General features: G+C 30.2%; 5 protein-coding genes and 1 long non-coding RNA gene across 6 annotated transcripts; 3 read left to right on the top strand and 3 right to left on the bottom strand.

The window, feature by feature from the left end:
• The first annotated feature begins 1,274 nt into the window (after window positions 1–1,274).
• Window positions 1,275–3,254, top strand: LOC131842951 (protein-serine O-palmitoleoyltransferase porcupine). Its single transcript, XM_059191525.1, has one exon. The coding sequence runs from the start codon at window positions 1,584–1,586 to the stop codon at window positions 2,946–2,948; it is 1,365 nt and encodes a 454-aa protein (XP_059047508.1). The 5' UTR covers window positions 1,275–1,583; the 3' UTR covers window positions 2,949–3,254.
• A 24-nt stretch (window positions 3,255–3,278) lies between these two features.
• On the bottom strand, window positions 3,279–4,502 carry LOC131842952 (DNA repair protein XRCC2-like). Its single transcript, XM_059191526.1, has one exon. It carries the CDS (start codon window positions 4,393–4,395, stop codon window positions 3,589–3,591), a length of 807 nt encoding a protein of 268 aa, XP_059047509.1. The 5' UTR covers window positions 4,396–4,502; the 3' UTR covers window positions 3,279–3,588.
• A 92-nt stretch (window positions 4,503–4,594) lies between these two features.
• Window positions 4,595–6,691, top strand: LOC131842953 (autophagy protein 5). Its single transcript, XM_059191527.1, has 5 exons — window positions 4,595–5,009; window positions 5,304–5,509; window positions 5,938–6,062; window positions 6,140–6,340; window positions 6,474–6,691. The coding sequence occupies exons 1-5, from the start codon at window positions 4,854–4,856 to the stop codon at window positions 6,578–6,580; spliced, it is 795 nt and encodes a 264-aa protein (XP_059047510.1). The 5' UTR covers window positions 4,595–4,853; the 3' UTR covers window positions 6,581–6,691.
• Window positions 6,692–7,812: 1,121 nt separating this feature from the next.
• Window positions 7,813–13,077, bottom strand: LOC131842954 (torsin-like protein). Its single transcript, XM_059191528.1, has 6 exons — window positions 12,704–13,077; window positions 12,197–12,471; window positions 11,560–11,711; window positions 10,869–11,014; window positions 10,037–10,184; window positions 7,813–9,317 (listed from the first exon to the last, which is right to left on the bottom strand). The coding sequence occupies exons 1-6, from the start codon at window positions 12,918–12,920 to the stop codon at window positions 9,191–9,193; spliced, it is 1,065 nt and encodes a 354-aa protein (XP_059047511.1). The 5' UTR covers window positions 12,921–13,077; the 3' UTR covers window positions 7,813–9,190.
• Window positions 13,078–14,890: 1,813 nt separating this feature from the next.
• LOC131842956 (uncharacterized) lies at window positions 14,891–17,637 on the bottom strand. The gene is made up of 3 exons (XR_009357505.1): window positions 16,739–17,637; window positions 16,164–16,238; window positions 14,891–15,781 (listed from the first exon to the last, which is right to left on the bottom strand). It is a non-coding gene; the product is annotated as an uncharacterized LOC131842956 (long non-coding RNA).
• Window positions 17,638–19,053: 1,416 nt separating this feature from the next.
• Window positions 19,054–20,905, top strand: LOC131842955 (ribosomal RNA small subunit methyltransferase NEP1). Its single transcript, XM_059191529.1, has 3 exons — window positions 19,054–19,363; window positions 19,613–19,856; window positions 20,570–20,905. The coding sequence occupies exons 1-3, from the start codon at window positions 19,220–19,222 to the stop codon at window positions 20,890–20,892; spliced, it is 711 nt and encodes a 236-aa protein (XP_059047512.1). The 5' UTR covers window positions 19,054–19,219; the 3' UTR covers window positions 20,893–20,905.
• Window positions 20,906–23,449: the final 2,544 nt, after the last annotated feature.

Below are 23,449 nucleotides of genomic sequence, written 5' to 3' on the forward strand. Positions count from 1 at the left end.
GTGCAATAAGAGCGTCAGCAGGCATTATAATATGGATGTTCTGTGGTCAACAGAGACGCTCATTGAATGTTATATTAGTGTTATAAAAATGTAAATTGACACTCTTTATTTATTAATAAAATAAGATTATACAAATATATATTGTTGTCGATGTATAACATGTATATTTTTTAATCACATCGTTAATTTTCTTAAAATGTACATTTTTATTTTCTCATAATCGGAGATTACTCCGAATATGCAGTCACACGCTTTATCTCTATTCTATTATTATTATATCACTCACATATAATACTTGAGGAATAATTTTATTTGTCGGAAATGGAATTTTTTTTGTTTCTTTGGCAAGAGGCAAGTGTTGACTATTATGCCACTAAAAACAGGAAACGAGACGGCATAATGGAAAGGAACGGGTTAAATTTTGAATATACTCGGAATTAGTGATCATGGGTTTTAAAGTTTAATGTTATTATGGGAAATAAAAGACGCAAGAGATTTATAAATTATAGGACTAGGATGAGCTAATAGGCATACAATGGATGAAGGAAAAGGAATTTCTAATGAAATGAGTGTCTCTATAAATGAAGAATGATCGTAAGAGGAGCAGGCAAACACAATATGATTTAGATCACCCACATCTTCTCCATATTCACAGATATTATTGTCTTTTATACGTAGTTTTCTTAAATGTTCAGGGCTGCAAACAGGACCAATTCGCATACGAATCAAAACACTAGTTGATCTTTTATCAAGGTGTAATTAAAGATACAATATGTCCTTTGAGACGAATGCTATTCAACATATCTCGGATATAAAAAAATAGAAGATACTGTTTAGAGGATTTGAATGGACATTTAATTATAGCTTGAAGAGCACTTTTAGAGCCCGTAAATATAACATTAGGATTAAAAATTTTAATATATTATACTGCTTTAAAAATTCCATAGCATTCACCAGTAAACACAGAGGTCTCTGGTGGAAATTTAATTTTCTGAATTATATGAAATTGTGTGTGGTAAATTCCTATACCAACATTTCCTGTATGTGTTTCGATGCGTCACAATAAATTTGATGATGGCTTTCCCATTTAGAGTTTACTACTTGATTAAACATTGCATTTACATTAGGATGTTCTTTTTCTATGTTAATATCAAAATGAACGTCAGGGGTAAAATTTAAAGATGGAAATGGAATTGTCACCTGAATTTAAAACTCTGATCTGTGTTCTGTCAAGTGTCAACTTCAAATCATATGTGGACTCATGGCATGGAACGTTGAAGCGGTTGAAGATACATTGCACCTCTTTAGACTAGTATGTTCCTTGCATTGCACGGTTTCAATAAATTAAAGTATTTTGTAACATAACAATTTACTATAGCTTTATATTACATATCATACTCATTATGACAATAAAAATTATTAATTGACAATAAAAATATCTACAGCGAGCAGAGGTGATTGTAATAATGTGTGATGTATACAATTCCATCAGTAGTTGTAAATAACTGAAATAGTTTCGCCTGGTGGTATAATGCCTTCGAAATTTGAAAGAAATAGTGAATTTTATATATGAAACGAATAAAATGATGTTGGGAATATATGATACTTATGAAGAAACAGTGGATACAGAAGATGATGAATATGTTGGCAGTTTATGGACATATACAGTTATCTGTGGGGAACCTACCATATATGAAGGGCTGAGATTTGCTAAAGACTTAATAATAGTTAATATACTTCTTCGTATAATCATACAATTTGTGTCGCTTCCTCATAATGTGCGTCACAGCTTATCTCTAGTTATTGGGAGCTTTCTTCTTTACTATAGTATTGGACCAGCTCTTGTATGGACAGTAGGATTGTCAACTAGTGCCTATATTTTGATAATATTACTATCCTGTGTAACAAAAAAATATAGAGGTTTAATAACTTCACTTTCAGTAATTGCATTTCTGTTAGCATGTGAAATCTATGTCTTAAATCCGAAAATGTGGCAACAAATAAGAGGGGTTCAGATGATTGCAGCAATGAAAATCATATCTGTGGCAATTGAGTTAGACAGGGGCCTTTATAAATGCATGTTAAATCCTGTAGAATTTGGAGGATATGTACTATGTCCTGCTAATTGTATTTTAGGTCCATGGATTTCATTCCAATCTTATAATCAGTATTTAGAAGTAAAGTTTTTAAGTAAGAGGTGGTTAAAAATAATTTTAGTAAATCTTTTCATGTCTTTGTTTTTTTTAGTTTTATCAAACTGTATTGTACCATGGTATATTGATGAAGAAACAACAAAATGGCTTGTAGCATATCGGGATGCTCAAGCCTTTAGAATGTCTCATTATTTTGTATCAAGTATGTCAGTTGTATCAATGATTAGTGCTGGTTTTGGACTTACAAATGACTGTCATTCAGAACTACAAGTGACTAAACCAACTTTTATTGAATTACCAAGATCTTTAGTGCAAGTTGTAATATATTGGAATATGCCAATGCACCAATGGTTGAAAAATTATGTATTTAAAACTTGTCAAGTCTATGGTCAGTTTACAGCTATTCTTGTCACTTATGCAGTTTCATCATTACTTCATGGTTTAAATTTCCAATTATCAGCAGTACTTCTAAGTATTGGAACTTTTTCTTATGTGGAATATAATTTTAGATATAAAGTAGCATCAGCTCTAGAAGTGTGTTGTTTGGCCAACCCTTGTACAAAACAATGTGACCACAAGTACAAAAAAAATAGTTTACTCACTATATTTATTAATACTCTGTTTTCTGTGATAACTATTATTCACCTAGCTTACTTAGGAGTCATGTTTGAAGCATCATTTTCTGTTCAAGAGTCTGGTTATTCATTTTACCACACTATAAGTAAATGGAAGAATCTCAATTACTTCAGTCATGGATTCATAGCATTTATGTATTTAATCTATATAATAATGTGATGAATATATGTTGTAGGCAATATTTTATAACTTAGGTACTTAATTTGTAAAAAGTATAATGTGTCATTAAATTTATCCAATTATTTTATTAGCATTGTGTGATCTCATTTTTATTCAGTATTATTAAAGGCTTCCACAGACATCAGTATTTAGAATATGATTTCGTAACTTACAATGATCCTATAAAAAGCATTGCTTCATTATTATTAATACATTCTGTGATAATATTAATTAAAGTGCATTATATGATTATCTATAAGATATAAGTTCTATAATCCAGTTAGTGTTAAAAGTAGTTTAATATTATTATAGATTATATTTATATAGTTTTATATCTATACTTCACATGTTATAGCTTAGCTTAGTAAGAATAATTAAAACAGGAAATTAATACATAGATGTTTATTCTGATCTTACAGAATATTGAAAAATATCATTCATGAGTTATAATTATACTATAATTCTAGAAAATTCAATCACATTGTTAGCATCATACTAAAAAAAATGGAGTATCATTTACTTCTTAAAATTTACTTAATATAATTATAAGATTTATTAGTAATAGATAAATTGCTATTGACTTTTGGTTCCATGATAATTATGAAAAAAACACTCCTCTATATCTAGCATATTGGCATATTTATTGTTCTAACATCCAATGAATTGTATTATCTAACATAGTAAAGTGTCTTTTTATATTAAATTCAGATGTTACCACAGTGAGATTGTATATACTATTGTCAAATGTTAATTGAATATGGTAATCAACTCCTTCCATGGTAGGGTCAAAATTATATCTTTCAAATTTTTCTGTTGTGTCTTTATTTGAGGTAAAATATTCAGGTCTTGTATAAAGCACTGTTATTTTATAGTCTTTCATAACTTTCCGAATTATTTGGAGTAAATTTCTTAAATACAAATCCATTTTTGTTATTTTGTATCCTTGTTCTGACCAATAAAATGCCGTTAATGTATCAATTATAACCAAAGAAATGTCTGAATGTTCTGTCAAAATATTTTCCAAGTTATACATAGTGGTATAAAATTGAGTAGCATCATAAATTTCTAATATGTGTAAATTACAGATTGTTTCGTTAAACAAACTTTTAAATTGTTCTGTATTATATATTTCTGAGGGTTCATAAGATAAGCAAGAACAAATCTTTTTACGCAGACATTTTATCAAAGCATCATAATTCAAATCTCCGTCAGTATTAAATATTAGAACACTTAGTTGAGAACCGCCTAATCTGATTGGGAGTAATGCCTCACAAATCATATCTATAAGGAGAGTCGACATGCTGATATTGCTTAACATTTCAATTACTTCATTAAACTTTGGTCCAGAATTAAACAGAACTGGATAAAATCCTTCAATTTCTGTTTTTTTTGTTAATCGAGCTAGTAACTGAACACCAGACTCTACTTTAATTTGGTTTCTGTCCATTTTTATTGAAATTCCTAAATTACACGATTTAAACAATTTTTACCATTAATAAAGTTACAAATAAGTGCAGTTGTAAATAAACACGACAGTCGACACCGGAAATATAAACAATTAAACGTCATTGTCAAAATGACATCTCATGCTTTTTTTTCTTTTTTATTGCTCGGTATTTCTGTCTATTTGCCAATATATAATGCTTTGTTAACATTTCCACCATCAAATGGCCGTATAGACAGCGTTCTTTTGCCTCTCCCTGATGAACTAAAAAGAAAACCGACTCAAAAAAAAAAGAAAATTTTCAAAACAAATCTATGTTGTTTTGGGATGTAAAAGAAATTAATTATATAGTATCTCCCTAATCTTTTTATTATTTGTGTATTGTTTTGTAATAATTGTGTTTAATAATAAATAATTTCTATATATTTTTTATTATACAAAGATATCCAATATATCTTGAAATGGCTAACGATAGAGAAGTACTACGTGAGATTTGGGATGGAAAACTGCCCATTTGTTTTCAATTAGATCAAGAAGAACTAATGGAAATTCAACAGCCTGATCCGTTTTATGTTATGGTGCCAAGATTAAGCTACTTTCCTCTCGTTACTGACAAGGTTAGTGATCTATCAATTATTATAGTAGACCCTATTGTGTACAACTCTAATTGATATAGATTTATTGAATTCAGTGGTTCCTAAGGTCATTCCTGATGTGTTAGCTCCACTATCTCTAGTTAAATTGGCAGCAAATTTGTATATTTCATATTTATTATGGCTATATGATATATACCACATATTTCGAAATGTTATTGTATGAATGGGATTTGTAATATTTGTGATAAATTGATACAGATAAATGGATTACTCTATGTAGCTAATATTATATTTAGTTTGATGAATGTATTTCAGATGAAAAGACATTTTCTACGCTTCATTTCCCAAGAGAATGCAGATAATGAAATGTGGCTAGATTACAATGGGCAACCACTGAAATGGCACTATCCTATAGGATTTTTATATGATCTCTATTGTGGTAATGATCCGCAGCTGCCCTGGATGTTGACAGTACACTTCACAAAGTTCCCTGAAGATATTCTTCTACATTGTCCTAACAAGTAATTATTTTATATTCTTGTTAGTAAGTAGTACTAAATCACAGTAATGTTTTCTATTGATTTTTAAACTCAATTAATTTCTTATATACACTGAAGGATCTGACTATTAAAATATTTGTCAGATCCGTCAGTATTCTACGACTATGATGATATATATAACATAATAAATATTTCTCTAATTACCTAAAATAATTATATTAGTATTATAGTAATTAAGTTTATGTTGTCATTATGTTTGAGTGTATTTTATAATGGGATAGATGAGTAATTGTAGTAAGAATGTAATTGTTTAGAAGTCTTAGTTTTTGATTGTTCCCTGAAACTTATTGTCTTATTTTTTTAACATGGATACATAAGTTTATGACTAAATGATATTTATTGCTAATTTTGCCCTCAAATAAAAATATATTTATTTGTCTATGTTACAGAGATGTAGTTGAAGCACATTATATGTCTACAGTAAAAGAGGCTGATGTACTGAAACATAGAGGTCAGGTCATGTCTACAATGCAAAAGAAAGATCATAACCAATTATGGTTGGGTTTGCAAAATGGTAATTATCATTTATACTTTCTCTAATATTTTAAATGATATAAAGTTCCTCATTAATTTTAATTCATGTTGTTTTAGACAAATTTGATCAATTTTGGGCTATAAACAGAAGGTTAATGGAGTCTCATGGTGACAATGAAGGTTTTAAACACATTCCAATAAGAATATATGTAGATGATGGTACTTGTGATCAACGTCTTATCAATCCAAAGAATACTGATGGTAGTAGAAAAGCTGTGCAACAAATGATCACAGAACTTTATCCAGAGAGAATAGATGGTAAGCTTGTATACACTTTAAATATGGGTTCAACCCATCAGAGGAGCTGTATTCATTACAGCTCTTCTAATGACACTATAGATTGTTTTAGACTGCTTTTAATAGATATCATTAGTCTCTTAATTTGTTTCAGTTAAATTAAAAACCCATGGAATTGTGATACCTTTGGATACACCACTTCAATGGCTTTCAGAACACATGAGTTACCCTGACAATTTCCTGCATTTGTGTTTATGTTGAAATATTGTTTTATGATTTTTGTATATTTTGGATTAGTTGTAAAAATAGTGTATAAGTATATATAATAATTTATCCTCTTAATATGTTATTATACTCTTACATTATACCAAACTTTTTCATAAGTGTGCTGATGATTTGATGAGTAAACAAAAGATATTACTCGTATAGAATTGATAACATGAGAACTAGCTTGTTTTAATTTAGCATAGTTATATCCTGACCACTTTTTTTTTACCATGAAACTCAATAAGAGTACTTACTTACACAATAAGGAATTATTATTATTAACAGGTTAATTATATATAATCCGCCATTGAGTATCTCTGCAGTCTGCACTTCTATTGACTGGTAGAGAATTTATGTCTGCTCTTTGTGACATATTTTATTGGTTTCAGTGCAAAAAAAAGTATAAAACTATACATTTGTTTAATTATGGGGATTATATTTAGTTTAATGGATATAAAGGAGGAAAAATATAATTGAACTTAGCACACCTCTTTTCTTCTAGTGGTCACGGGTTTGATTCCTCGCATGGTCCAAACATTTGTATTTAGGACTATGATTGTTTGTATCTGTCTGAGTGTTTTTATATACATATATTATGTATTTATTTACAAAAAAAAGTATTTAAGTATTATATCAATTGTTTAATCCAGTATATCAGCTGTTGTAAAAGTAGTACCCAAGTAAAACAAGCTACGCTTACCGTGGTACTACATAGAGCTTTGTTATTTGTCCAGGTTTATTCATTATTATCAAAATAGCTGTATTCATTTATCTAAAATTTTTTTGCACATTGATCATATGAATAAAAAACTAAATCAACATAATAATATTGGTTTAATATTGACAATCAAAATGATATGGGTATTAAAAACGTGAAAACTTTTGTATCATTGTTTTATTCAATATTTTTTAACAATAACAAAATGCTTTCAGCTTTAAGTGAATTTAGGATCTCCGGTTTTACCTCAACGTAATAAAGTTACGTTCCAACATTCCATTTCACTGACCAGGAACCAAGTTTCAAAGACTGTTTCGGTGGTTTATATTAATTGGTTTGGTTGCAAGTACTTGATACCTAATTTTCCATTCAAGTGACATAGATTTTATCACTTTGCTGGCCGGTGACTAATTAACTCGTCAAATGCATTTGCATTATCTATTTCAAAATCCAATAGTTTACACACACGACATAGTTTCTGTAATAATAATAATAAAATAATAACTTCCCGGTCTTAAAGTGTTAAATTATATTACATCATTTCGTGACTCAATATTTTTCAAGTATTCTTTATTATCTACGGTAATCATGTTTTTATTTTTTATCCATGCATTTGTACCTTTCCAACTATAAGGCACTTGCTATGTAAAATGTATAAATTACTTTTGAAACACAGATTGGTAATACTTACAGGTAAATAAATATGTATATTTATTTGTTAATTGGTTATTATACATAATTATTAAAACAGAAAAAAAAATTAAACCTGTGGTTTAAAAAACTTAGTCTATAATTTAAAAATATACAGGTTAAAGTACACATACATTATAATATGTACTTTAACTGTGCCTATATAAATAAAGGTGTCAGTTCATTATTGGTAAAACAATACCTGCACTAAGCCTTCAAGACGTAACGGTGAATAAATATAAAAAAAAAACGCAATGACATGCAGATGAGGAGAACGTAAATATAAAGGCTGTTAAGAGCTTAAGAAAGTATTCATTTATATTACATTCACTTATACATATAGGAACCATAAACGTGACACGGTTATAGTATGATTCGATTTTGTCCGTCTGGTGTCAGAGTATATTATTTCTGAACCCACTAATATTATGAAAATGACATCTGGAACAGCTACGTTTAGGTACTGGTGTTCCAGTATACATTACAAAATATTTTCTTTTTCTATGACCTAGAATTTCAAGTACAAGTACTAGCTTAAGTGGTAAAAAATAAATCTCACCCCTCATCTCCGAAATTTCTAAAGTAAAGATTTTCAAATAATTACAGTTGATAAAGTTACAATTACAGGTACAGTTGGTAAAAAAATATCAAAAACCTCCACAAACAAACTTAATTATTCGATTTAACAATCGTTATTCTATACTAGGGAAATCCTTAGCATATAATTTTTGTTTTCTGTATGTATAACACAATTTTGTATTTATAAACCTCATCAGCTACGGTTTGGTCACAATATTTATTCGGAACTCTTGGTGCGCGTGACCGATTCCTTATTTTTTGCTGTTAATTTTGTATTTTATTAAAATCTATTAATTTAAAAAAATAGAACTCTGATTATGGCTTTACATTTCATAATTCATAGGTACAATATTTACTGCTTGCTCCAGTACGTCGCCACGCCTTGCATAAAAATCATTTCTAAAAGATCAAATACAGGCTAAAATTACAATTTAATAAAAAAGATGTATTGTATAAACTTGAATTAATTTTAGATTAATTCCTATATTTACATAATTCATTAAAAAACGTACATCTTAAGACTCAGTAGCTTCCAGCTATAGAAAACTAATAAATATCACAACTCAATATAAATTTCCTTGATAAAATCTTAAGTACCTATATTTATATAGGTATTACTACTTGTTTTTTTGTTTATGCTTCTCTATCACGTACGGAATGTGTTTTGTAAATCGTTTACAGCCATTGTTCGCAAATATTGGTTGACTCTCCGTGGGCCCATATGTTATTACACTAAAGGCATCACTGTAAACAAAAGTAAAGTACACATTAAACTGACATTTTTTTATATTCAATTGTGATTTGATAGCATTGGAACTGGCAGGAAATTATTTAATTTTTTTACATGTTGCGAGGTTGTCCTCAACCCACCCTCAGAATCGCATGCTGACTTTTACTTAGTTTCATAACATAACGTTTCTTAGAAGTTTTGGATCAGGAGTAAATTGTTCATTTCACAGTATTTATTTATATTTATTCCTAGGCTTTTCTCGTGAAAATTAGTAAAAACTACAATGATAAATCATGTATATTAATATTATACATAATTCACAGCCATTAAAATATGATAAAGTCCTCCTCCCCCACTTTAATTTACTGATTTAGGGAAGGGGGGAGATTGTTAGTAATGGAGACTGACTCCTGGTGCCCTATTCCTAACAACGTACCATGTCAGGTCAACCAACATGCAACCACGACCCTTGCAAACCAATGTGGTTGATTGCTGGTGATACTGTTAAAATGGGTTTGCAGACCTCATTTCAAGGTCATCCTATCTTCCTCCACTGATGCCCAGCATCTACAGAAAGCGCAGGCTGATGTACGATTCTATTATTGTAATTCTCTGGCACAATATTAATAAGCGTGCGGGTTAATTGTACTCAATTTTCGTTTACCTTATTTATAAGTACATATGCTCCTATGTATAGTTTTATTCAATGAATTACAATATTATTTAAACTTACTCTAACATTTCCTCAGTTGGCTGTAGTATTCCGTTATCACGGAATGCTGCCATTGCACACAAATCTATATGGTATTGTTCAAGAGGTAGAAATGGTATGTAGTGATCGATCAAATGATGTGCAACTATTGCTGCTTTTTCAAAACCACCTGGTAATATAAACCAAATTAGTTAAATTGTTCTGTAGTTTAAATTAAATCAATGTTTGTAAAAAATATGTAAAATTTTCTATCAAGAGTAACTTTTTCATCTAGACCTGCATATTAAACAATCAGAGTTCATTTTACAATATCTGTAATTTTTAAATTATTAAGAGTGCTGGGTAAGTTTTATGTAACTGTAATGGAAAACAAATCGGCCTACCTGACAGTCAGTTGTCACCTGTATACATGAATAGCTACACAATTTAGTACTCCAGAATAGCAATGCATGGTATTTAATTGTCATATTTCATCCTTCAAATGTAATATACCTGACAAATGAAACTACTATCCTGTGGAAATTGTTAAGACAAAAGTATCCATTTAGACAATGTTAAATAATATTATAGTATGATATAGTATAAAATAGTGCAGTAATAAAATTTTAAAGTAATATTACACACAGGACACATTCAATGTTTTTGTTTATAATGGATAAATACAATGAATCCTCTATATTAAAAGTAATTTGTAGAAATTCGCTATTATTAGGGTGTAACATGATGCGGATTACAAAAAATAGAGATATCTATAATATATCCACCTGAATAAACCCACACTCCGCTCAGTACTTTAATGCACTGAAATTGGATTGATATTTCGGAATATAAACGTAAACATAAATTTACAAACCTTGACGATATGCTATTCTTCTTATTGTAGGTTCAAACTGATTAAATTCAACACTATTTCTTTTCACACCCTGTACATACAAATCTAGCAAATTGTCTGCTATCTCTTTACCACCAGTGTTTGATATAAATATGAAAACACTGTCCCTGAAAATATAAGCGTACATGTTGTTAAAAACCATATTCAGGTTTAGAATTATAATCATCATGTAAGAAAGTGAATCAGATCCAGTAATGCAAGGATGGTAAGATTTCAATATTACATATTATATATTTATACATATTATGTCACAGCAGTTATCCAAGACAATAATAATTTTTGATTTGATGAATGTGATTCCTTCACTGTAGTGTCAGAAATCAAAATTAATAATTGTTTGTCTGTCTGAAAGATTTGAATGAACTTTTGGGCATTTTTTTAATTTAGGGTAGTATACTACTGGGTCCAGATACTCGGAATGTATATAATAATTCTGTTGTTTACTATGTGCAATCATGCCTGTTGTGAGAGCAGCTATGAAGGTTTCCTTATAGTATCTAGGCTATGTCTATTGCTCTTATGGTCTTAATGCAAAAATAAGCCTGTACCAATTCTGAATAATAAATACTTTATATAAAACCACCTTGAACAGATGGTCTAGATGTTGATACTATGATACCTTCTAGATAGCAAATAGGGTAATATAAATTACCTGAAATCTACACCATCCACAGCATGATGGTGGTCAACCATAGGCTTTATTGCATCAAGAACTGACGGACACATATGATGTATTTCATCAATGATTATTAAAGGTTTTCGGCAAGCATTCACCATTTTTCGAATTATTGTAATGAATTTTTCCTGTAAGAAAAAAGTTCCCTGGAGATAAATGACCCCTTGAAGTGATGTGTTGAACACCAAGCTCAAGTGTTATTGCTAATCAAATTAAAAAAAATATTTGCATAATTTGATGCTCATAACTTTAACAATATTAAATATTATGTCCAGCGTGAGCCGGCATACAAGTGTGCAAATTTTTATACATTATATTATATTTGATAGCAATTGTAATGAATTATTAATTTTTAATTGTATGAAAGTCATTTCATTAGAATTACACATAGCTATTTTATATTATATAATGCAGATGCACTACAGAAACACAGCAGTCTCACTAACATCCCTGTTGGGAACAAAAACAGTGTTCAGTTTTTTTCTATACTTTCTTTTATAAATTGACAGATTATAAAAACTATATATAGAAAAAGTATAATATCACAACAATCCCGATGATGTTATTGTAAAGAATAATTTAACTAATGTAATAAAAATTATAATTAACTTACTCGACTCTTTTGTACATCTGTACAATCAAAATCTGTGCTGCCCATAAATACTTTTACAAATTTACTATGCATGCCTTCTTTATACAAAGCTTCAGCAATCAATGTTGATGCATAATTCTTACCAACTCCAGATAATCCATGTATACTTATAACCAAAGCTTTTTTGTTAGGTTTGCTACCATCAAGCATTGCTTCTTTATGAGCACGTAAAATATTAACTAATTCACCAGCTAATGGTTGACCAATCAGTTTTTGTTCAAAAGACTGTTTCAATTCTAGAAAAAATAGAAAACAATATATAATACTTATTTTTTAATACAATAAAGTAACTTTTTAATAAAATAATTCTAGCCAATCTTGGTTTAGACAACAAAACACTGTTAACTGTACAGATATCTTTAGATGTTGATTAAATGACATATTGAAATTTGTTCTATCAATAAGCTGTATTGTGGGTTGGCTAGAACTGCAAGCAAATTAGAAGTGAACAAGTACATAAGAACTCACTTTCCAAATCATAAGGAATATAAGCTTCATTACAGCACTCCATATAACGACATATAGTGTTATCTTTGATAAGAGGTCCCCATTTAAACAATGATGCTCCACCTATTGCTGTAGCAGCACCAATAGCCGTTAAGGTTATGAGCTCAGAAAATACATAATTGTTTGTACTCAAAACACATAGAGAAAATAAAATATAATTTAGTTTCAGATGCATCATTTTTACATTCACATTAAGAAGAGGTAATATTTCATTGAATTAAATAATGATAAATTAATATAGGTTTTAGAGATAGGTGAGAAGTACAATATTCAAGGAAATATTTTAATAATTGTAATAAATATATGTTTTGATAATAATTTTTAATTCTATACAAAGCACAGATCAAATCAATTTACACACAGTGTAAGTACTAGTAGTAACAAAAATTTTCCAAATGGGTGACTATCATGTCACTGTCACCCCTTGTACCCACGAGACACAGTAATTTATAATGTAAAAGGCCCTTAAAAATACGTAAAGTTTAGTTTGTAGACCTAACCGATCATAGAGCATTTTAGGCAATTGGTCACATATTTCTATTAAACATTTAGTCTTATTCTACACTGCAAGTATTCAATTCATTTTTATAAAGTCAAATATCGATAACTGTTTACATCCCTACGTTCTTTGTCACTATCTAATTTAGTAATGTGTCAACTCGGAAAAAACAATCGAATAGAAATCGAGTTACACATCTCAAAACAGATGACAAAAAATAAGTGTATAAATACAAATAACTTTTTGTAAAAGTTATTACTTATTAATATTAAACTTTATAATGTTATACCTATCCCGTTAATATTTTAATCATGAAAATGAAACATAGTTAAATGTCTTTCTTACTTGACGTAACAAATATATAATAATCTACTACATAATCTTACTGAATTTGTTTATTTATTGCTCAATAAATTGTTAAAATAATAAAGTTTATGAACAAGATATACAGATTATATTAAATAACAAAAAATATATGTAGCGAACGAATCACGTTTTCGACTAATTCGTTTATTTGCTGCCAATCCCAACTTGACTTAGGTTGAATTCAACTCGATTTAACTCGAACTTAGACAACTCGAGTTAGTAACTCGACACATTACTAATCTGACCTAACCTCAAAGAGACTTTTTTGGCGGGAAGTCAAATAGAGCGGGTGTTTTAAATATTTTTCCTTTATTTTATATTTTATTTATATTCAATAATTTGTATATATAGGTACAACTAACATAATTTGTAGTTAATTACAGTCCTAAAATGGGAAGTAAGCGCAAAAAGCGCAAAGCCGATGATAATTGCTCCCCAGAAAATTCGAGGGATGTCGACAGTCCAGATTCTGACTCCTCAATGGATGAGGATAAGTATAAAGTTTTTAAAATCGATAATTACTGTCGCCAATATCCTGAGGATGGAGGAAATTTTGAATATATAGTTATTTATGAAAGTACCGATACGAGGCCTTTAGGCGACAGAGACCTTATGTCCCTTGGCGCCTGTCTTAAGCGCCAAAGCAAGGGTATAAAACGTTTCAAGAGAATTAATAAATATAAAGTTGGAGCCATTTTTGAAAGGCCAGGTTTAGCCAACATAGCATTAAATAACACCAAAGTACAAAAAGATTTACATGTTAAAGCCACAATACCTGCAACATTAACAGAAATAACAGGGGTCATAAAAAACGTACCTATATACATGTCAAACAAAAGTATTTACAATGGTATTTCCAGCTCCAGAGACGTCGTCTCGGTGCGCCGGTTTATGCGAAGAAGTCGTGATGAAGATGGTAACACAAGTTTTCTGCCCACCCAATCAGTCGCCATTACCTTTGCCTGTCCCACACTCCCTACGAATGTCGATATCAACTCATGGTATTTCGAGGTAAGCGCTTACACCCCACCAGTAACACAATGTTTAAAGTGCCTGAGATATGGCCACATTGGTAAATTTTGCAAAAATACTCAACGTTGCTCAATATGTGGAGAAAACCATCATTTTAAAGATTGCACTAAAAATAGCACAGAAGCTGTATGTCTTCACTGTAATGGTAACCATATAGCTATCTCAGCTGAATGCCCAATTAAAAAGAAGAAAATACAAGAAAACAAAATAAAACACAAGACTGTTCCTTTCTCTAGTTTATTTAATGAAAAATCTTTTCCATCTTTAAACACTAAAACTAAACCTACTGACAATATTAACACATTATTGCAAAATGATGACTTTTTAAAACTAATCATTGCATCAGTTATTAAAATTATTTCTGTTAATAAAACAGATGACTCTCCCTTAAACTCAGAAGGCATAAAAAACATAATTTTAGATACTTTTAAGATTTCCAGTACTAACACTAATTAATAGTATCTCTTTAATGGATAATATTTTAAATATTATCGAGTGGAATGCCCAGAGCTTGATAAATAATAGACTTGCTTTTACTTATTTTTTATATAACAACAATATACATATCGCCCTTCTTTCTGAAACTTGGCTAAAGCCTTTCAAAAACTTTAATATCAAAGGTTACAATATAGAAAGATTAGACATTGGTAATAATCATAATGGTGTAGCCATTCTAATACAAAACAAATTGAATTATGACAGATTAAATACATATCACGATGATTCTTTGCAAAATATCGCTTTAAAATTATATTTGAAAAATGAAACAATTTCTTTTGTTAGTTTTTACAGCCCTACATCCGCAACGTCACGTAACTTTACACATTTACATTTAGATAACTTATTTAAATCTATCCCGTCACCTATGATAATAGCGGGTGACTTTAACGCCCACAATACCACTTGGGGTTGCTCTAGAACCGATTCTAGAGGCACTATTCTTCTTAATACTATTGAAGACAATGATCTTTGTATAATTAATAATGGTCAACCCACTACTGTAGGCTCTGATATATGGAGTCCAAGTGCTCTGGATCTTACAATTGTTTCTGCCTCTCTGTCACTCCGATGCAATTGGTCTGTACATGATAATCCTTTAGGGAGCTATCATCTTCCAACCATCACCCACCTTTTATGTAACACTGTAAATACAAATAACATTTCCATTAATCATAGTAATTTTTTTAGGCCAAATTACAATAATGTAAACTGGCTTGTATACCAAGAGACTGTTGATAATAAATTATGTAATGAATTTAATTACGATCCTTCCACCCCTTTAGACTCCTATAAACAAATGTGCAATATTTTAATAGAAAGCATTAACACAGCTAATAATTCACATGGAAATTTAAAACATTCTTTAGTCTGTAATCACAAGACAAGACTTTCTTTGCCATGGTGGAACAATACTTGTTCTCAAGCAATAGAATTATGTAAGAAAACTTACATAGATTTTAAAAATAATCCCAATCAAGAAAATTACATAAGATTTAAAAGACAACAGGCAATCAAAAAACTTACTCTCAAAAACGAAAGAAATGCCAGTTGGTTAAAATTCTGTGAGTCGATCAATCGGCAAACTCCTCTATCAGTTATCTGGAATAAAATGAAAAAATTTAATAAAACATTTAATAACAACTGTTCACTTATATCTTCAGACACTGATTGGATTTCTCCTTTCTTAAGTAAATTTACATCCAAACCGTCAGCCAAAAGTAGACCCAATATACAGGTATCATTAAATAATAATAACAGCTTCATTATAAACCCTTTTACTATAACAGAATTTTACAGTGCCTTAAACAGCAGACGTAACACAGCTTTCGGTCTTGACAATATCTCTTACAAAATGTTAAAGACATTGTCATCCAATTCTAAAAACACTTTGTTAATGTTACTTAACTCTCTTTGGAATACTTCAGAAATACCACCCGATTGGAAAACAGATTGTCTGATTCCTATTCTTAAACCAGGCAAATTGATAAATCATTCAGACTCCTATAGACCTATAGCATTAACATCTTGTATGAGTAAACTTTTCGAACAAATGATTAAACAAAGGTTAGAATTTTATATAGAATCAAATAAGTTATTACCTTCAAATCAGTTTGGCTTCAGGAAAGGTTTTTCAGCTACAGAGAGCTTAAATCATTTAAACCTAGATATTCATCGTGCTTTTTCTAGTAACAATATACTGGTTTCTGTCTTCTTTGATATAGTTGGTGCTTTTAACAATGTTAATCATCATATTCTAACTAATGAACTGCAAACACTAGGAATACCAGATAAGTTGATTAACTGGATTTTTAATTTCCTACATAATAGACAAGTCTATGTTAAGTACAATAATAATTTATATGGTCCACAATCTTCATATATAGGTGTATGTCAAGGGGGAATATTGAGTCCACTGTTATTTATTTTGTATATTCATAAAATTAATATTATTCTTGGTAATGAAGTCAGCAATTTACAGTTTGCTGATGATTTAGCAGTTTACTGTTCAGGCTCAAATATTCATATAGTAGAAAATAAAATAAACAAAGCTCTAAAGAAATTAAATGTTTATTTTAAATATTTACAATTAGATATTAGTTTAGATAAAACTAAAGTTGTTATATTCAGTAGATCAAGAACTTTGCATGCTAATATTAATTATAATGGTAGCATACTGCCTGTAGTAGCTGAAGCCAAGTTTCTTGGTGTAACATTAACAAAAAATCTATCTTGGAATAAGCATGTCTGTAATATATCTGATAAAGCTTCTAGAGCTTTTAATATTTTAAAATGCCTTTCCAAAACATTTTGGGGGGCTGATCCAAAGATTTTACTTATGTTGTACAAATCCATAGTCCGTTCTCACTTTGAGTACAGTTACCTTTGCTTTGCTTCCAACCCCACACTCTTAAAAAAATTAGAGACAATCCAAAATAATAATTTGCGTCTAATCACTGGTGCAATGAAAACAACTCCAATAGTCTCTCTCCAAGTAGAATGCAACATTCCACCACTGTCATTAAGATTCAAATTTCTTAAATTTAAATTCTTGCTAAAATTACATAGCTTTTCCAATAATTCACTGTTACAAAAAATTACAGATTCTCAAACCATTGCTTCTTCTTCTAATTCCATAAAATTTCCATACATTCTCCTTGATTTCTCTGCAATGAAATCTATAATTGAGCAAAATAATATTCATGTGGCAAATAATAAGTGGGCATGTTATGAAGGGACATATGACAGTAAATTTTGCAATATGACAATAGAAACAGATAAGAACTTAAAATGTAAAGAAGAAGTTTATGAACATCTTTCTCAATGGCCTTCATTTAACACAATATATACAGATGGTTCAAAAAATGACCAAGGTGTGTCATTAGGTTTTTACCATAGCGACATAAAAACTGGTTATGGATTTCGATTACCTACCATTACTAGTATATTCACTGCCGAAGCCTTGGCTATTTTGCAAGCTTTGCATTATATTAACGAAGACATATGCGCTAAACCTCATAATCAGTGGCTTATCATTAGTGACAGCATGTCAGTCTTATCAGCGTTGCAAAATCATTCATTTAGTGCCAAAACAAGCTATATTATTTACCAAATTAAAGAACTATGGACTGTTTTGTTTAATAAAGGAAAAGAAATTATATTTACTTGGACACCGGCACACAAAGGTGTGACAGGTAATGAAGAAGTAGATTACCTTGTCAAAACTGTCAACAGATTGGGTGGTGAGTCTAAAAAAATTTTCTTACCTTGGCAAGATTTAATTCTTGAAATTAAAAAAAACTTATTAAAAAATTGGGAAGAAGATTGGAAACGTACTACCAAAGATAAAGGTACTTGGTATGCAGGGATAAACAGTACTGTTGGCAAAAAACCCTGGTTCATTCAGGGAAAAATATTTTTAGAGAGAAGATTTTATACTCAAATTTGTCGACTACGATTTGGACATTGTAAATTCAATGCACATTTACACCGAATGAAGATCATTAATTCTCCGATTTGTCTTTTATGCTCTAGTAACGAAAATCAAACATTAGAACATATATTTTTTGATTGCCCGGCCTTCAATTTAAACAGAATTTTGCTCATTGCTAAGCTTCAAGAACTATATAAGATTATTCCGCCATCGCTTCAAGAATTATTCAAATGCACTGCAACTTTTAAACCAATTTACGACTTCATCATAGCAACAATCGGAGAATTATAAACATTTCAATTATGGACACATACATGGACTTAACACAAACTTATAATTAATGAAAAGATTTGGCGATATCGCCTTGAAGAATTTTTGAATTTTCATGGAAATACTACTGAAGATTAGGCTGTATGGTCTCGTACCTTTGCCTATCCACTTGTGGATAAAATATACCACTACTACTAACCTCAAAGAGTAAAGTAAATATACCAATGTACCAAATTAACCTACAATACAAAACAAAATTCATGTAAAACAATACATGCAAGTACGTGTTGGAATTCAAAATTATTTTAAAAAATAAATCTATTTTAGATAACGTCCAATATAATATATCTAGTTTGCTCTAAAGTTTTCATAAGAAGTAATGGGTAAGAAAAGAAAGTTGACTAACAAAGATGACGATTTTGAATATGACCCCGTACCCAAACATTTAATTACTTCACATATACAAAAACAAGAAAAACGTCTGATAGTTATTTTGGAAAATGCACAACTAGAAACAGTGAAGGTACGTATCAAATTATAGATGTAACATTAGCAAGCATATATTTGCATGTAGATGTTTCTATTACATTGTTCGCCTGTGATTGCCTCCACATATTAATAATATAGGTAATTATTAGTTATTATCGTAAACTATTCAAATTGGTTCTCCAGTAAGTTCCAATATTACCCTCATGTTGGACATGAAAGAATTATTTATAATGCAAATATTTGTTATATGACACTTATGTATAATATTACTAAAACGTTTCAGACAGGCAATACTTTTGAGTTGTTAAACTGTGATGACCATGCCAACATACTGCGTAAAAATGACCGTGATCCAGGTTCATGTCGTCCGGATATCACCCATCAGTCACTACTAATGTTGATGGACTCTCCACTGAATCGTGCAGGCCTCCTGCAAGTGTACATACACACTGAAAAAAATGTTCTCATAGAAATAAATCCACAAACTCGAATACCAAGAACATTTAAAAGATTTGCTGGATTAATGGGTAGGTGTTAATGAGTATTTATTTGTATTCTGTCTCATTTCATATCACATATCTCACACAAGTTGAAAAAATATGAAGTCTGTTTTACAGTAAGCATTATTTTCAAAAAATTATAAAATAATCTGTAATTGCTGCATTCGCATAATTTTAAATTAATGTTATTTGCCTATTTACACAATAAAACTTATTGATTAAGATTTTTATTGTCTTTTACAATTTTTTTTTTAATTTATTAAATTGCAAATATGCTTGATGTATTATTATAATGATAAGAGACCTGTGTCCTATCTTACTAATAATTGTTTTATCCTTACATAGTATAAAACAAAGTCACTGTCACTGTCTGTTCCTGTGTATGCGTAAATCTTAAAAACTACTCAATAGTTTTTAAAGCAATTTTTTTAAATAGATAGATTGATTGTAGTGGAATGTTTATATGTATATTTATAAATACAGAAGGTTGTACATTATGCATGTACTTCGTTAGTTACATTGTGCTATATATCTTTAAATGTAGTTCAATAGTACATCAATAATCACAATATTTTTGTTAGGTAAGATTTAGTTTATTTAATGATTTTAATCATAAAAAATATATCAGAGTATAGAGGAAAGTGCTTTCTTTTGTCTACATTACAAAATATTGTGAAGCTTGCAATTTTGTACAGATAATGCAATGTTAATATGGATTCTATTATATATTATGCTTTTAGTTCAGCTGTTACACAAGTTCGCAATCAGAGCTTCAGATGGGCCCATGAAGCTATTAAAAGTCATAAAAAATCCTGTGACGTCACACCTACCTGTTGGAGTGAAGAAGATCACAATGTCATTTAGTTCGAAAATGGTACAAAATTGTAGACAATTAGTACCGAAAACGGATCCTGTCGTCCTAGTGGTAGGAGCCATGGCTCATGGGAAAGTGGAGGTGGATTATTCGGAGGATGTGATATCCATAAGTAACTATCCATTGTCAGCTGCATTAACATGTGCAAAATTATGCTCGGCGTTTGAAGAAGTTTGGGGAGTGGTGTAATAAAACATCCAAATATTAATTGTTTTTTATTGTATGTATAAGATTAAACCTTAGTAGGTATATGTTATAATTATATAAATGAAATTTATCTATAAATCTACTGCTAGATTTTTCCTTATATATCACTGTATCATCTTTTATCCTAGTTGTTGTGCATTCCTCCTAGGGATTAGGGCCAGTTTAATGCATGAAATATATAAATATACATGGTGCACCCACCTGACCTTAAGGTATAGGCTGGCGGTATTAAACCAGATCAGTCAGTCAGATCATGGGCTATTGTATCCATAAGTATTCAAATATACTTGTTGTAGTGTATGTGGAAACACTAGCAGTTTATTATCTATCGTCTCGAGCCGAGCGTACACGAGCCGCCGTGTGCAAAAGGGGAGGGATTCCCTGCGCAAGCGCCGCGGAGTAAAGACGTGGAGCTGTGGCTAACGAGCCGATATTATGTCGATAACAACTTACATACAAGAAGACATAAATAACAAATAAGTGAACACTATACTTGTTATTAAATTTAATAAAGTTTATTTCAATTTCATAAATATAATTGGAATTTCGAACTGTCTTTTTATATATAGATATTGTTATTGTTAACATTGTTAGCGACAGATCTAATTTGGAATGATATTATATATTTATTATAATATATAATGTATTTGTACTTAGCTGTATGCTTTTATTTGAGGTAAATAATTACACTACTGTGTGGTTAGATGTCGCTACTATGATCTTGAGAGGTATTATAAAACAAAATAAGTAATTGAAATAGAATTAGTCACCCTTTTTCATTCAATAAATTAATTACAATTACATGAGAAATAAATAATTTAGTTTACAGCATTGCAACCTTATTATACGATATCACATATAAAGTTCCAGTATAATCTATTGTTAAAAAATGTATAATTAAAATAAATCCAAATTATATAAGTACATGAAGTTCATTTATTTTTAATAATTTAACAACTAATTATGAATTTGTATCAATGAAAGACGACGAAACATAGTCATCACTTAGAATAAGATTTCATTACATTTATCTAAACTACATACCTACCAACTCGTATCTATATTAAATAACACTAGCTCGAATCTGATAACTAAGTAAATTATGATAAAATGTAATAGAACTCTTGGGAGATAGTTAACTATATAAGGAACAATACTATTATGAGGGACTTTATCAAAGTTTTGTTTCTGAGATTAAACCTATTCAAGTGCGTTTTTCTATATAAAAATACATTGGTAACTACGTACGGCGCGGCGGCGTGGCGGTTAAAAAACTGTTTGTAAACATATTATAATAGAACAAACACAATTTTAAGTGAAGCTTATTACAACACATTCGTTATGTGTTTGTAAACTGAAATTTGTCTCAGTTGATATGAGAAAAGAATTTATCTGTCAAGGAGACGAGTACTAGGAGACAAGTTCATGTACCCAATATATACGGGTACGACGTCGCGGGCTCGGCTATTATATTCACACATTGTGTAGCTACTACAAGCTCTTGGGATTTCAAATATAGAATACCGATACAAGCAGCAGGTTGCTATGATACTATATAACGTAAACAATGTAATATAATTCATACATTACATCCCAGATTACAGACACATACAATACAGAACAGCAATGGTCGTCAAAATCGAAACTCTCCTTACTGTTTCGTCAAAGTTGGGTAAAAATAACGAACATTTTTGATTAGGTACACCTCTACAACAACATTTATATTTTATATTTTTAACGATCGAAAAAATTCAAAGGAAAAGAAGTGCCTATTTGGTATATTTGAAAAAAAAAAAGAAAACTATCGACACATTAGTCATTATTTACTAAATACCCAACACAGTGCGCCAGTATAAGGCGCCAGTACGGCATGGGCTATGATAAGTAAGTACACATGAAAAAGATTGTAATTGTAATAGGTTTATGGAGATATTATTTCACCTGGTGACTCATTATTTAACCCATAAAAAATACCATATGAAAGCATGATATCTACGGAGTCACGTGCGCAGCGTACTTTTTCAAACCACGTATTCAGAACAAATGTTTGCGTATCAATTTAGCAGTCATTCACCGCCAAACATTCGCAGTTGGCCTCATTGCATCACGTCTAAATATAGTGTTATTGTAGATAGAGTCATAATCATGTTCATTACCCAAGTGGCATATCGATCATATCACAGAACGTTTGTTTTTGAGTGGAAGTAACCTAGTATTTTGCTACAAATCCCTTGCATGTTTATAAATATGCTTCAACTATAAATATACTTAATTATACGGATATACAAATGAACTGATATGACACTTCCCTAGTACCTAATGGGAAGTTGTAAAATAGTGGTTTCGTTTATCTTCAGCCAGGTAGGTTTGGAATATACGACGTACGATACATGTACTTATGTGAGTTCGCCTCTTATGAATCATCGGGATCAGTTCCTGGTGAATTTGCCCCCTCATTTTTATTTTATCAGGATGCCATTAGAATAAGCGGTCCTAATTTCAAAAAACATAAATATAGAAAGAATTCTGTAGGGCTCGG

This window comes from Achroia grisella, unplaced genomic scaffold (genome assembly GCF_030625045.1).
Source record: "Achroia grisella isolate CSIRO2021 unplaced genomic scaffold, CSIRO_AGI_Agris_v1 utg2671, whole genome shotgun sequence".
NCBI lineage: Eukaryota > Metazoa > Arthropoda > Insecta > Lepidoptera > Pyralidae > Achroia > Achroia grisella.

Excerpts from the sequence above, each read along its gene's own strand:
- LOC131842951 (XM_059191525.1), top strand. The coding sequence starts at position 1,584 with ATGATGTTGGGAATATATGATACTTATGAAGAAACAGTGGATACAGAA.
- LOC131842952 (XM_059191526.1), bottom strand. The coding sequence starts at position 4,395 with ATGGACAGAAACCAAATTAAAGTAGAGTCTGGTGTTCAGTTACTAGCT.
- LOC131842953 (XM_059191527.1), top strand. The coding sequence starts at position 4,854 with ATGGCTAACGATAGAGAAGTACTACGTGAGATTTGGGATGGAAAACTG. Across the intron at positions 6,063-6,139 it reads ATGGTTGGGTTTGCAAAATG|ACAAATTTGATCAATTTTGG; the intron begins GTAATTATCATT and ends ATGTTGTTTTAG. Across the intron at positions 6,341-6,473 it reads TTATCCAGAGAGAATAGATG|TTAAATTAAAAACCCATGGA; the intron begins GTAAGCTTGTAT and ends AATTTGTTTCAG.
- LOC131842954 (XM_059191528.1), bottom strand. The coding sequence starts at position 12,920 with ATGATGCATCTGAAACTAAATTATATTTTATTTTCTCTATGTGTTTTG. Across the intron at positions 12,472-12,703 it reads TATTCCTTATGATTTGGAAA|AATTGAAACAGTCTTTTGAA; the intron begins GTGAGTTCTTAT and ends TATTTTTTCTAG. Across the intron at positions 11,015-11,559 it reads GTGGATGGTGTAGATTTCAG|GGACAGTGTTTTCATATTTA; the intron begins GTAATTTATATT and ends TTATATTTTCAG.
- LOC131842955 (XM_059191529.1), top strand. The coding sequence starts at position 19,220 with ATGGGTAAGAAAAGAAAGTTGACTAACAAAGATGACGATTTTGAATAT. Across the intron at positions 19,364-19,612 it reads CACAACTAGAAACAGTGAAG|ACAGGCAATACTTTTGAGTT; the intron begins GTACGTATCAAA and ends AAAACGTTTCAG. Across the intron at positions 19,857-20,569 it reads AAGATTTGCTGGATTAATGG|TTCAGCTGTTACACAAGTTC; the intron begins GTAGGTGTTAAT and ends TTATGCTTTTAG.